The sequence below is a fragment of the Hetaerina americana genome, unplaced genomic scaffold (assembly GCF_022747635.1).
Source record: "Hetaerina americana unplaced genomic scaffold, ioHetAmer1.1.p SCAF_9, whole genome shotgun sequence".
Taxonomy (NCBI): Eukaryota; Metazoa; Arthropoda; class Insecta; order Odonata; family Calopterygidae; genus Hetaerina; species Hetaerina americana.
In genome coordinates, this window is record NW_027287538.1 from 66707088 (window position 1) to 66721718 (window position 14631).

At 41.6% G+C, this 14631-nt stretch overlaps 1 protein-coding gene across 2 annotated transcripts in view; it reads right to left on the bottom strand.

Moving 5' to 3' along the window:
• Polr2H (DNA-directed RNA polymerases I, II, and III subunit Rpb8) overlaps nt 1-14631 on the bottom strand; it is a 688914-nt gene that overhangs the window by 112670 nt on the left and 561613 nt on the right. For both annotated transcript variants that reach the window (XM_071598109.1, XM_071598110.1), the window contains exon 3: nt 13811-13988. In XM_071598109.1, coding sequence (XP_071454210.1) covers nt 13811-13988 — 178 coding nt within the window. The remainder of the gene's footprint in view (nt 1-13810; nt 13989-14631) is intronic.

Genomic DNA, 14631 nt, shown 5'->3' on the forward strand with positions numbered 1-14631 from the left:
CGATGAGCAGGCCTTTGTGACGATAAATTTAATCAAATTACGACCGTAATCAGTATCTTTTGTTTGTAAATGATTTTAATTAACTATCGTCCAAGGCAAATACGAATTTATTTGGACGCAGCCTAATTTGTTGACGACTATTTGTTGCCATTGTATACAAGGTCGAACCTGAAGGTTATTTTACGGATTACATTATAAATATTTGAAGAGGTGAGCGAAGAAGATTTATTTACTTTAAAAGACGAACCCGTTTACAAAAGTGTTTACTGCGTCACTAAGCCATTCTAAATGTTTCACTCCCTAAGGAGGTGAAGTCCACGATCTCTGCAAATAAAATTATGCCACCTTTATTTTTTTTAATGAAAGAAAAACTAAAAAAACTACACACCGAGTTTCTACACATACGTAAAAATTTACAATTACTTGCCCGGTAATGTATTCGCCTTCCTTAGGTTGTGAATTAAACGGAGATTGATTGAAGCCAACACGAAGGTTTTCCATGGTTATTTGTAATGTTTGACTAAATTTGAATTTCCCTTTTCTTTACCTTGATAAGATAACTCCCCAAGATCATAGGGTCCGCCTCAGAAAATGTCAATAAAAGAACTGAAAATGACGCCATATATCGCCTGAGCAGAAATTTCTCTTCAAAATCAATACTTACTGATAAGGTTGGGAAATCGAAATGTTGCACTTGAAAGAGGAAGTATTGGAGTTTCATGGCTTTATTTGCAATGAGTAAGAGGAAGAGACGTGTCGAAGAAAAATTATCTAAAAATGGAATATCTGTGATGAATGAAAAAAAGGAAAAATTGATGACTTAGGATGGTTGGTGGTCAAGCGCAATGCCCAACTCGGAACAATTTTCACCAACGTAATCCGAAAAACAACGCAGAGACGATTCAATGCCATTGCGCAACATACGAACGAAATAATATCCACCTTGCGACACCGACATACATCGCAGTTATCTCGAGCCTCCGGTGATTTCATTACATAATCGGTACTTCCATACTCTCACCCCCCCCCCTATTAGTTCTACAGGGGCGACATCGATGTAGGCCTGTAGGACAATTATAAATTAATGGCATCCATGTTGAGTCTCGAACCATAACCCCATTTCACTCAAGTGGCCATTACAAACAGGAATCGACTCGAAACGGTAAGTTGACTTCGCCGTATATCATACACGCATCTTGAAAAGTTACCGATCGACCATGAAAGAATTCGATAACTCTACGGAATAGTTCACGTCGTATTCGCCATTCTACATCTACATAATACCTTGCAAGTCACCCGAGTCACTTAGATCATTTCGACCAACTCTTTCAGGTCGGATTAGAGGACATCTTAAGCAATGAAATTATTTATATTTCTTGTTAACATCGACATATAAATTACCAAACAATTTGATTTATTATAAATAATTTATCTAAAGTCAGATGATTGAGCCGGCTTTGAAATTGCTATCGCGGTAAACCGTTGATGAGAATTTTGAACACGTCGACAAGATTGGTCTTTCCAAGTTAAGTCCGCATGATTTCTCGATTCGACGACCAGTCAGCTCCCACAAAATATCAGCGGTCGAAAGAAAGTGGCGATGAAAGAAAATATCTCGCGGCGGCTGTATTATAATATATGATTGTAACATAATAATTTTAGCCAATAATATCACAATATCGCAGAACCCGTCTATTCGGGGATGAAAACGACCCTACGAAAATGATTTCAGAAAACCGTGCGGTAGGTCGCCGATTCGATCACTCCCCGCGAGGATGCCTTCAACGCAACGCTGATGAATTACGCATTTCCTCCTCCCACTCATTTCTTCTTTCCCTCTCCCGGAAAGGTGGGCGCACGTCGCCGAGGCCTCGGTAGCGGAAGGGGCAGGAAACATCGCCGGTGGAAGTATCGTAGGGCTTCGACAAAGAGGCCATTCGAACCCGGCAGGCCAGCGCCGCAGAAGACACGAGCAACTTAGGGTCGATTTTTGGCAATGTCACCGATTAATGGCACTGGATCAACCAATCAATGATCTCAAGGCCTGCCATTGAGGAAAACAACGGATAGCGTGAGCGAACATGCGCAAATAAATCCTTTTTCAGTCCACGGCAGTCCCCTGTTAGAAAGGAAGACCAATGGAAATAATTGAAACTCACCAATTGCGAGGTAGTGATTTCACAACCTATACAAATAATATAGCAGCTTATCGTAGGCATATAAGCTTCGAAAGTTAGAAAAAAAAACTTGGCCGAGAATCGCCGATTTTGATTTTTTCGGAATAGGCTTAGAGCAATTATTAAATAAAATTTTTTCAAAATTTGTCATTCTGCGTCGAGCAATACCCGGAAAGATTTGAAGTCGGTATTCATAAAATAACACGGAGGAAAATGCATGCATGCGTTACTTGTGGGAGGGGAAATTATGAATTCAATAAATTTATTCATTCATGTTTACTGAGTGAAGTTATTTACAGGTGTGACGACACGTAGCAAGCAATTGTCCAGGAGAAGAAATGAAATTCATGCAGTAAGAAAATCACCAAGTCGCCTGATGCGTGTCAATTGGGAATCTGATCACAAGAGACCACGAGAGGGCAACGATAGGCAAATGGAATATTTCGAGAAATCTAGCTAAATTCCCAAGTAAGGGGGAACATGGGAACTCATTCCAGTGCAGAGAAAACACGGCACTGGAGGGAGTTTCCTGCATAATTTCACTCAGCAGCAGCCAAGAGGGCGTGCGGCAGGGGTTGGTAGTTCAGTAGCTCGTCACACTCGTAATCTGGTAATTACTGGTTCTCCGTTTCATTTTATTCTCGGTAGTTTCACACTGTCGTCCTCAATTGTTGTGGTCACGCAACGTGAAAGGGAATAATGATCCATTGAATAGGTCCGCTGAATAATGGGACAACCGCCCCACTTCCAAACCCTAAATTCAGGTATGAAGAGAATTTTTACGAATTCTTCTGCGAAGAATCAATACGACACAAAGATTCGGAGGGCTTGAATTATTTCACAATCGTCGAAACTGGATCTTCTCACGCGATCCCACAGCCACGCTCCGCGTAACGGACAACGACCGCTTCTGATAGAGGCACCACCAACGCCACGCCTCGTTCGGAAGAACACGTTAGCCGCCGCCCTGTGGAACCACGAATAACAGCATTCATTCGATAATTTCGAATTAAACGCAGTGATGGACATATCATGCGGTCACACTCGTCGGTTCAACTTAATACCCTAAGGCCCGCAGATTATCCACGAAAATATTACGAGACTTGATCGGTTTTCAAAACCTGATCTTTCAATTTCCGGCCTGGTGAGACAAGCATCTCATTGATTCAACGAGTCATTTCATTCAAACCCTTTCGCGGGCATTGGTACACGCTGACCCCTTAAGGACCCCTCTATATCACGTGATTAAGTATCGAACGAATTACGAAATTTTCTCGATAAGCCTCTGCAGCTCGAAGAGTACCGTTGTCAAATGTCGCACCTTGTGGCCATTTGCCCACGAAGAAGATAATTTCTGACGGATTAACGACAACAACTAGACCCACGATTACGCCATACCTGCTAATTGAAAAGACCTCCGATTGACAATCAGGTCAGGTAGTTATAGTAATTGCTTTCGGGAGAAGTTAAAATCATATGAGCATTTGAAATAAAATGGCCGTTTGAGGGTGGAGGAGGAGGAGAATTGGAGGGAGAAGAGGAGGAACCTAGCGTACGCTTTGAACTTCTTTCACATACTAAACAGCATAAAAATCTGCTTGTAGGGATTCGAACCCAGAGACGCGACTGTGGGAATCGAAGGATGGTAACCACTGCGTTAACGCGATAGATTGAGGTTAAACTCCATGGATAATTTCGTCACAACTGTAATTACGGGCTAATTTCTTTGAAAAGTAAAACGGAAACAAAAGATTTAGACTGTGCACAGCTATCAGATAAAAATATTTATGCCAGACGACAATGTCACTTTGAACAGCATGCAATAATTGAGATGAAATTACTGACTTTGCAATTCCACACAAAGTGTGTGGAATTACAAAGAAAATAATTCCATTTCAATATGCTATGAAAATTCCATGAAGTTACGCCGGAGACAACAAAGTATCCATAAGACAAGCAAAATGATAAACAACAGATTTCTGATTAATACAAGAAATTCAAAAGACAATGAAATAGAGATTGATTACAGTACACACAAAGATATAATTGAAGCAAGACATAATTTACACATTACAATCACAATATCATTTCATAAATATACGAGGAAATATGAATTGCTTCAACTAATGAGTATTTAAAAAAATTATAATCAGGAAATTCATTTGTTGTATTCAAGTGGTTGACTACACTCCAGTTACATATACATAGATACATATTCTAAAGCCTGATCAGAGTTCTTTCTGCAATTCTTGCATTCACGAGAGCACGCAACTCCCACCCCATCATTCATAAAAGCATCATTCATTTGCGGGACATAACTTCACGTTCTCCTCCTGTGGAAGAGGCGCTTCCGATTCAGAAAACATCCGTGGCGACGGAGGCCGGCGACTTCGCCTTCCAGTTTTCATGCTCGCCACGACGCCAAGGGCAGAGATTTCCGACACCGGGAAACATATGGCCCGCACCGTTCGACGAACGGAAAGGGGTGTGCGGACGGACCCCCCTTCAGCCAACTCTTTCGACACACGACGGTCGAGTCGTAAATCTACTGGATGCCCGACAACTTCGAATAAAAAAAAAAAAGAACACCACGGGAAGGAGGCGGGATAACATACACGGGAGAGCCCCCCCCCTTTAGGGCTCCGTCACCGGTCCTTTCTCCGAATGAGCAGATTTCATTTCAAAGCCTCTGAAGATGTAACTAAAAACAGATGTGGAGACAGAGATACCGAGAGAAAACGCGAGTCGAAGAATTGACGCAACAGGGCTAGGGGGGGGATCGAGATGGTGCGGGGGCTAGCGTACTGGCTTCCCACCCAGAGGGCCCGGGTTCAAATCCCGGCGGTGTTGAATATTTTTCAGAGGTATCTCGATCCCTGCTTGAGGTGCTTTGTGGAGGGCACTTTGAGTGAGTACGCCGTCCGTCGGATGGGACGTTAAGCCGCGGACCCCTTGGCGCCTTTCGTAAAGAGTAGGCTAATGCCGACGCCGGGTTTCTCTCCACCCTTCATCCTTTCCTATCCATCCCCTATGGCGCAAATGACCTCAGCTGTCGGTCGCCTCCCCTCAAAACTACTACTACAGGGCTAGGGCGAAAGCATAACTAAGGACCAAGGCGACCAAAGGAGTCGTCTAACCTGGAAATTAGTCGCTCGCTAAAAGAACAAATGTTTGAATTCAACGACCTCACCATTATCCCATGGGAAATGGAGTAGTAGTCCTTAAGTGAAGAGAGAATACTTCGTGTGTAGGAATTTTCTCTCGCCAGGATTTTGTTTCCCTTGTCGTCTGACAATGAGTCATTCTAGCCGTTCCTTTTTAATGCGACGTTCCCTGCTTTGTTGAGTCACTGTCTGCCCACTCTTCCCCCATGATGCATTCCGATTCTCCCTCGCGTCCCATCTAACGGACATCCACGACACTATTTTAGGTTCTCTCTCCGAAAAAGCCGCACGCCGAAGGAGTTTTGTTTTTGTGAGCCACGGGTTTTCCCATTCGGGTCCTATCGCCGAAATTCTCCTTCCTTTTGAAAACGACTCGGGGAGTGTGCCCAAATCCACTTCAGGCACCCCCTTGCTGCCCTCGTCAGAAGGGGCCAACGAATTCACCCATTCGCGGTGCCACCTTGAAATGATTTACTCAAAAGATTACCACTTCTCCAACCGGAGTTCACAGGTTTTGGGGAAAGGCAAAATTATTTTGTACGAAACGGAAAAGTAGAAAGAATTTCCATTTTCCGACGGAATCCAGAAGTAGAAAAAAACACGGACTAAAAATGTAAAAAATATCGTTGCTCGCTTTCATGACGGAAAGCCTACCACGCTATTCCTTGAGATCGCCCGATGACATCGCATCAAATATATCACGTGATAAAATCGTTCAAAATCCGTCCTCTCTTTGGCCCTTAAGAATCAAGTCACTTTCAACGATTGAAAAGATATTTGGGTTGGAGCACAGAATCTGCATGAAAACAGGACAGCCATTATTGATTTAATAGAAGTGGACCGCATCACTATAACCACGGTGCTCGGATGTGAATTGGTGCGAAGGGGTTTAATGCCACGTCAAATTCGGCACAGTTGCATATATGAGAGCAGGCACTAATGCATGAGATCCACCACCGAGATTGTTACGGCCCGAGAATTTTAATAGGTTTTGGTTACTCGCACGGTTAAGATTATACTGCATCACTCATCGAATTCTCTGCGGGGAGGAAAATCAGAAGCCGGACTCAAGGGCGGCGATCAATTGGTCACTTGGGCCACGCCGTTCTCCCTAAAAAATTATCGCTCCCTGGATTGCGGTTTAGGCGAGTTAATGAGGAGAATTTAAATATAAGCTCATACAAATAGTACCATTCAAACATTAACAGTGATACAATTATTCCCACAACATTAAAAACTGGTCACAGGTACACACGTGACATCTGAATCGTTACTCGCACAGTGAGCATCGACCTGAAGTAAAAAATACAGTGTAACTTTCCACCAAATGTTTTATTTGGTACGACTAGTTTTAACGCATCGGCGTCGTACTAACAATAGCTAAGTAGTCGTACTTAATAAAAAATAATGGTGGAAAGATACGATGTTTTTTTTGACTTCATTGATAATGGATTTCCACAAAGTTAAGTCTGAAAACATCGAATATATTCATTGACCTGTTTAACTTTAATAAAAAAACCACAGGATTTCACATTGAAAACAACAAAAAAGAACAATTACTGGAAATGAGCTCTTCCTAGAAAAAAAAATGGTTTGACACTTCTAAGGAGGTAATAAATTGGAAATTGAATTTAGGTTAACGAAAAGGAGGGCTCATTCGATTCAGCAATTCTTGGAACTAGTTTCTGCGCTCGAAGCATCACCTTCTCACAATGCATAACGGGCAAGAGAAACGGCCACCGCATCGCAGGAAGTGACTCTTCTCCCAGCAATGCCAGAAACGTGAATTATGCCTCAAGGCAGTAATTCTATTATGGAAACAGAATAAGGAAATGTGAGACCACCGGAGAAGGCACGATGGAAAATAACATAATAAGGTTTTGCTCCGTTATGACTATCAGAGAAACCAAAAGCACTGCTTGTTTTTCGTTAGACTAACCGTCTGGTGGCCGGGCAATGTTCCCTACCGGGAAATCGCCTTTTTTCTCACCTTGAACAAAACATGAGCATGATTCCACTCTTATCTTGAACAGATTTTCGCTTCGATCAATTCATTCTACGCGTATTTAGCATCGAATTTCTGCATTCATGAATGCTACTCCCTACGCGGTTAAGTTATTAATACGAAATGCCTGTACGTAAGTTTTCTATTGGCTAGACTCGACTCTTTTCCACATTCATGGACGCAAATCAAAGATATTATTAAACTTCAGCCCCGTTATTCGATTGCCTTGGCAACCAAATGAAACATATTGACGAATGGTTAAGCCCAACTGTAACGCGCTGCAAGTTCAAAATTTAAGTAATGTCGACCGATACTTGAATACACCACCGAGCAAATATTTTACCACATACTCCACCAATGTAGAATGGAATTTTTATTAGTACTATTATAAAGAGGATAGAGAATATCAACAAAAAGCGTTGGTTTTTGCATAAAAAGACGGGAAGTGATGAGCGAAAAACTTATCACAGCAAACGAAAAAACTACCCGAGCACTTTAACAGGCCAGACAGCTAAAATAAAATCCATTAGCAATGGAATAATAATGAGTTCATAAAAAATTTACATAATTTTCATATCATTGAACTTCCCCACATTTCATGCTCACTGAAAAAACTAAGATGGATACTTAAAAAAAAGGCAAAATCGAAATATTAAGCTCCATTGAATTCATTTCTAGGACGAAGTTAGCCTGTAAGCTTTAACTACCCTCCTTCCTCCATATAACCAGAGCAGTGGCGCCTACCTTCGGAACACTTCGTTCTGAAAGTGTCCGCGTGAACGCAACCACTTTCCGAATCTCTGGTGCGCAAAGGCGACGGGGAACGAAAAAAAAACAAAAGAGGCGAGAGCCACGAATTTCCCGGCGCTTTAACTCCATTCCCGCACGAGATGCTCCCTTTATTTTCAAGCCATTGGCAACGAAAGGGGATGCCTTCGTCTCGACCGTCAACGTTTTACGGCCTCAACTTCCTGTGCCGGGGATTTCCGGCCCCGGTCGTTCCGAGGTTTACAGCCGGACCATTCTTCACCATCGCCGAAGAGCCACGGGTGAAATCGTCAGGAGATCAACGAACCTTAACTCAATCTAACAAACATTTGGAAGAGAGAAATTGCGCTCCGAGTAAAAGCCGTGCGGGGAAAAGGCTTTGGGAAGCAGGGAGAAATGCACGGGTGATGAATTTTCCCTCGTGTCGGTTGATACGCATCATCGGATGCGAATGTCCAGGAGGATGATGGCAGGAGATGATGAGTTTTGGGAACTTTCAACAGAGGAGAGGAAGAGAAAAACCGGAGGCTTCAAACATAGCGTGGCATGTAATCCGAAGAGGACGATTAATCATATCGAATTGGGTAAAGAAATGTTCGTCGATGTTTTATACACCACGGAAATACGAACATTATTAGTACGAGTACGTACGTTGTAGTCTACCGTATTTTCGTAGGTTTTTGTGGATCCAGGCAATACACACTGCAGCATCTCCAATATCATGGCATTGCATGCCGTTCAACCCTTATAACATATTACAGTAAATCGCGTTTTGGTTCTACGTACATAATACCTCCCTTAATTCGATCCAAAATGCATATTTTTCCTCCAGTTATGGATTTAACGAATAAAAACGTTTCAGATAATGAGCACATCATGGCGAACTACTCTGAAAGGAGTTCGAGAATTTTAGACTCCTAGCGCATACCATTGGATTAATATTTCCGCTGCGGCCTCTCAATAGATATCCACGAATGTATATTAACAAATGCATGCCGACCCTTTCACACTCACTATAATCTCAGGGCTTCAGAGAATACCGGAAGCTCAAACTGCCAAAAATGATGTTATATATATATATATATATATATATATATATATATATATATATATATATATACACATAATATTTATACACACATAATAGAAACCGATATAAATTAAAAACATTTATATTCCATTGGCATGACTGGATGCGAAATTCCTTCTGAAGCGGAGGGTGACAAGCTTTTCCGATCAATTAATTTTAAAATTCAATACATTTTTGACAACGATAATTTTTTCCAGACCAAGCTTTCAGCAAGAATTTCTAATCAAGAGTTTTGACATTTGAGTACACGCGTAGTACAGTCATCATTGCCCTTATGGTGCAATAAAAATATTGTGTTCCATGGGTGCCAAAGTGACATATTCGATGCAACAATTTCAGAGTGTAAAAATCATTCGCCTTGACTGGGATCTCCCGCAGTTTCTTTGGAATTTGACATATTCGATTTAAGGCAATATTTATTCACATTATACATTACCGTTTACTTAAGCACGACTGACACCCTTACAATTTTTTATCACCTAAACCAGCACTGCTATTATGACTTACAACTAAATAATAATTAAGAAGTTTTCTGGTTACAAATAAATTTTAAATATGAAATTAATAATTTTCCGAGATTCGGCACATGCCTAATCACGCGTAGAAACATTTGAACGAAAAATATAACGTTGCATATAATAGCTCAGTAAACAGCGTCTATTAACATTTTATTTATCGAGGACACTTAACCTAAAATAGCTACAAACACTGAAAGAATTTTCATCACTTATTCAGAACCGCCAAAGGAAGAGATTTAATTCCATCGCGGAAGCAGGAAGAAAGTTCCGTTTCGCCCTCTTCTGAGGGACCTTATCATTCAATTTACTGAGATGAAGATTAAAAAAAAAAAGATCACAAAAAACACTCACGAGTGAAAAGGATTCCCCGTTTCGAAATGCACGATGAGCGCACAGCGAGCGACGAGATAGTTCGCGCGCGTGACACGAGAGGGAAATGACGTCACGGCCCACTGCCGAAGCTCTATAACGGCCGTGAACTCGGAAGGGAGGCGCGTTTCACCCGAATCACGAAGCCCTTTCCACCGACGTCTCCCTCCCACTCCGACGATTGCGAACCAGCCGCTTCACCCTTAAGTGGCGAAATTCAGGGCTCAACGTCGAAGGTTTGAACATCTCCTCCGTCCTGTTCCCCTCGAGATGGAATGGTGGATTACCGACGGCATTGGTCATTAATTTAACCCTTTTTAATTGCCTTCCGTTCCAACAAAATAGGAAGCCTTGATCGACAATCCAAGCTCATTTGACGGCATTGACTGCCGAGAATTGCGCCATCGGTATCCGGCAGTAATCATCATTACAACTCATAAATCGCAGAGCATTTCCAGAATGCGCGGACAGCGGAAGTAAAAATGATGGAGATCAATGAAGCTCCCAAGCCGGGAGCTTCAACCAATTCCTCCAGGGGAATTTGCGGAGGAGAAAGAAAAGGAAATCCACGTAGGCGAACACGAGTGGGCACAATTAAATGAGATGGTTGGCCGAGAGTAAGGACCCAAATTACGCCTAATTTGCAACTACGCAAGATGATATTCGAGGGGTAATAAAGACAGGTATGCATGCTCGCTCACCCCTGTCTTCTCGTCAACAACGAGGTCACACCTTTAAGAACCTGCGGGGAAGAAAAAATCTCAAAAGCCACACCCAAATGAATCGCTTAATACGACGACAATAGCGTAGAAATAAATAGAAGAATTAAATACGCATAGAAATAGATAACACTATTTCCGGATAACGAAAGACGACGCAATACGATCCCATCAATTCATTCGATGGTTTCAGGCTCTACTCTGTGTGAAAATTCATGATCAATGAATCATTAAAATTTGTTTTTTTCCACAAAAAATTTTGTTGCACTACTACCGGTTTCGACGCATAAGCGACATTATCAGATATAAATTAGTACCGGTAGTAGTATGATTTTTTGTGAAAAAGTACAATGTTTAATTATTCAGCGATGATTCAATCCACTGCAACACTCCGTCGCATGTGACCCTCCATTTTTTAGTCTTTTCTTCATAAAAATAATATCTGTGATGCACTCTCAACGGGGGTATTTTTGTTCTCGTCACTGTTGTTCACGCATCCAGAATACATTTTCATGACAAAATCGTCAATTGTTTATACTTAGCATAGCCGGATCGAGAAAGTTTTTGCATTACATTCACGACCTCTTTCAGGCGTAGTAAACGCATTCGAAATCTTTCGACTCCATGTCGCGGTTTCATTTATAATTAGCTGTTAAAACTAGTCCACGTTCGCGAACATGCTTTAAAACCCATTCGACGGTATTTCCTCCGTGAATGAATTATCCGTCGCAGTAGTCATCGGCAAGGTCAGAGGAAGTCAACAGAAACGAAAGAGAAACTCACTCGAGGCGACACAAAGATTGCATCTTTTCAGATGGACGTTTCAAAAGTTCAAATTCCCAAGAGAAAATGACGAAACGTAAATGCCTGACACTGACTAACGACCACTTCGAATTAACTCAGTGTTATTCCGAAGAGAGCGAGAGTTATCGGACTATGAACGAGTAAATGGTCTTCCAAGCTACGGAAGAGCTTCCAGATACTGGCTTAGCCTCCCTATTAGTTCTCTTGGGAACGATTTAAAACCCCAAGAGAATGCCAGTGAATTAGAAAAACCGAGGTCGATTGAGGGTGAAAATATTTATGAAATAATATTTTCCGTGAACATGGAGAGATGAAATACGTTTAACATCTTCAGTGTTTCCACAGAAGGACAGCACCAAAATATGGGATTTTACATATTACAGCTGACTTCATAAAGGTGTTCCTTGAAAAATTCATTTCATTCGCGCAGGTCCATCACGCGGCAGACTCCTGACAAATTGGTGAAGGCACGGATAAATTAGCAAGACGTCTAAAATAAAACCTCTCATTTGTTAGAAAGATATTCTCTGTAATTAGAATACTCACAACACACATACCGGAAAATTATGGACCACCTCTCGAGATCAAATCACTGAATCTTTGTAGGCACTTAAGTTAGGTTTCTGAGTTTGCGAGTTACTTTCTTTGATTAGTTACGCATACCTGTCTGAGTATACCATGAAAAGGGAAAAACATTATGTATACCCGTTGACCAATTACATTAAACGAGTAACATATAATATTGATTGCAAGATAAGAAGGGAGACCGATCACCGGGAAAAAATATAATTGAGACCTATAAAAAGCCTCCACAGACCAATCGCTTTTTGTCAATGAACTAATTAGAAATGGATCTCTCAAATATGAATCGGCATACCCCATCACAAATTACGACACCTAATTAAACCCTATGTACTAGACATATTAAATATCGCACACGGATATCAGGCAATTCAATGAAACGGAATTGAGCTTGGGTTTGGCTATCCACTTCACAGCCAGTGGTGGAGTGAATTACATCGACAGCGTAGAAACAATTTGTACGACAGACGCATCATTTCAGCGCAATTTTTCCGCTAATACCAGTCCCAGGGACGCCTGCCAGAGAGCGATAAAAGGACTGGGCTCAGTCGCTCGTCTGTCGATCGATCGACGATGGTTCTGAGTGCTCACGGATATGCGTCACACCAAGCGCTTCATTATCACACATTGCATTCGGAAACAGCTTAAAATTAATAGTCCGCGGCTTATCCTATGACAAGGACGGAAAATGGGGCAGGAAAATTCAACCACAACACGCTTAGCCCGCTTCGATACCCAAAACGTGGACCGCACCGCCAAAAGGACTCTGGGAAACGGAAGGGCAACGTTATTTGTTGCAGAAATTTCGAACTCCCGAGAGCAGAATCTCGCTTCCTTTGACGCATGATATTTTGAAATAAAATTACATTATTTACTGTTTAATGCGAATTATTTGAACGACATATGATATTGGTTGAGAGCCAAATTCAATGTTCAACAATATTCTTAAATTGGATTAGGAGTATCTCCTATTCACATAAATATCAACCAATAGAACTACCAAACCGTTTTATCATGCAACACATGGAATATCGCTAATGCTTTTTTTATTTATATATACCCTGCAAGCCACCGCTAGGGTGTGTGGCAGGGCGTGAACACACACCAAAATAATTTTACCCGAACATAACCCTACCGCGGTGGAACAATGCTATTATGATCACATCCATCGCTCGTGAAAAAACCACATTTGCGATTTTGGCACCTAAAACAATGTTCATGATAGTTTAAAAAGACATTTCCCCGCCAATATCGTTATATTTAACGACTACTTCAAGGATGACAGCAATAAGATCATGAAAATACACTGATCTAGTCCGAACACTGCCTACTGATGGAATGGAGCCATCATTATCGTTGGAATGTGAAACATTATTTTCTCCTGTGATACGAATATAATAGTGTGATCATCAACAAAACATTTTCCCACCCACGGTAAGAACTAAACGTTGTCAGCAACAACATTTTTCACATTCCACCTGGATTTAAGCTTTCGGTCAGAAGAGACGACTCGACGGATGAAGGTGATTCTCCTGCGATTAAAAGGTCACCACACGGAAGGACACCCTTTTTTCTTTAGCGAACTACAACTTTTAAATTCTTAATGGTACTTACAGTCTCGATGAGGATTCCGAGGACGAGTCGTCGCCTTCTATGCGGTAGATACTGCCGTACATGACGTACTCGAAGCTGTCCGCCCGGGACCCCTCCGACTCTATGGGGTTCCACTCCCCTCCGTCTGGGTAGCCGTCCTCGCGCAGGGTGGTCGCTAGGACTAGTCGGAATTTGTCACCTAGGGGGAAAAGTAGAAATGACACGTCATGATCACTCACAACACCAATAACTCTCCACGCGAGATCATAAGGACTCCCAATTGAGCTTAGGTGGACGGAAATCCAGGAACTCGCTTAATCAAGTTCTCTGCTTCAGAAAGTACAAGGTCTAAAGGGATGCTCTATATCCACAATAAATGCTGAAGATTATAATAGAGCTTTTAAGAAAATTTACCCCCAATTCCACAGACAATTCGTTCAAGAGCAATTATTTTAGCACTCAAACGATCTATGTTCAAAAAACTGTTTTTGGCAGTAATGACTATTTTCTGTAGTTACCTCAAGGTGCTCGAAGAGCTTTACCTATGAACATTAAGAAAGTAATAAAAGTAAGCATAACAAAAAAACCGCTCTGCCGCAGTCTGTCGAAATAAAATTTTGTTGTTTTATGTGTATTTAATGAGTATATAAAAGAGAAAAATGTTTCCGTTTGATATCTTCCCAAAGAAGGTAATAAAGTATAAACTCGGAATGAGGTACAGTCCATATATAGAGGCAAATTCACTTCTAACCGTCTGCGGTGAATGGTTAAAAACGAACTGACGGGAGAGTTTATTTTTTCACCGAGAATAACATAAAATAAATACCATCACAACGCAACTC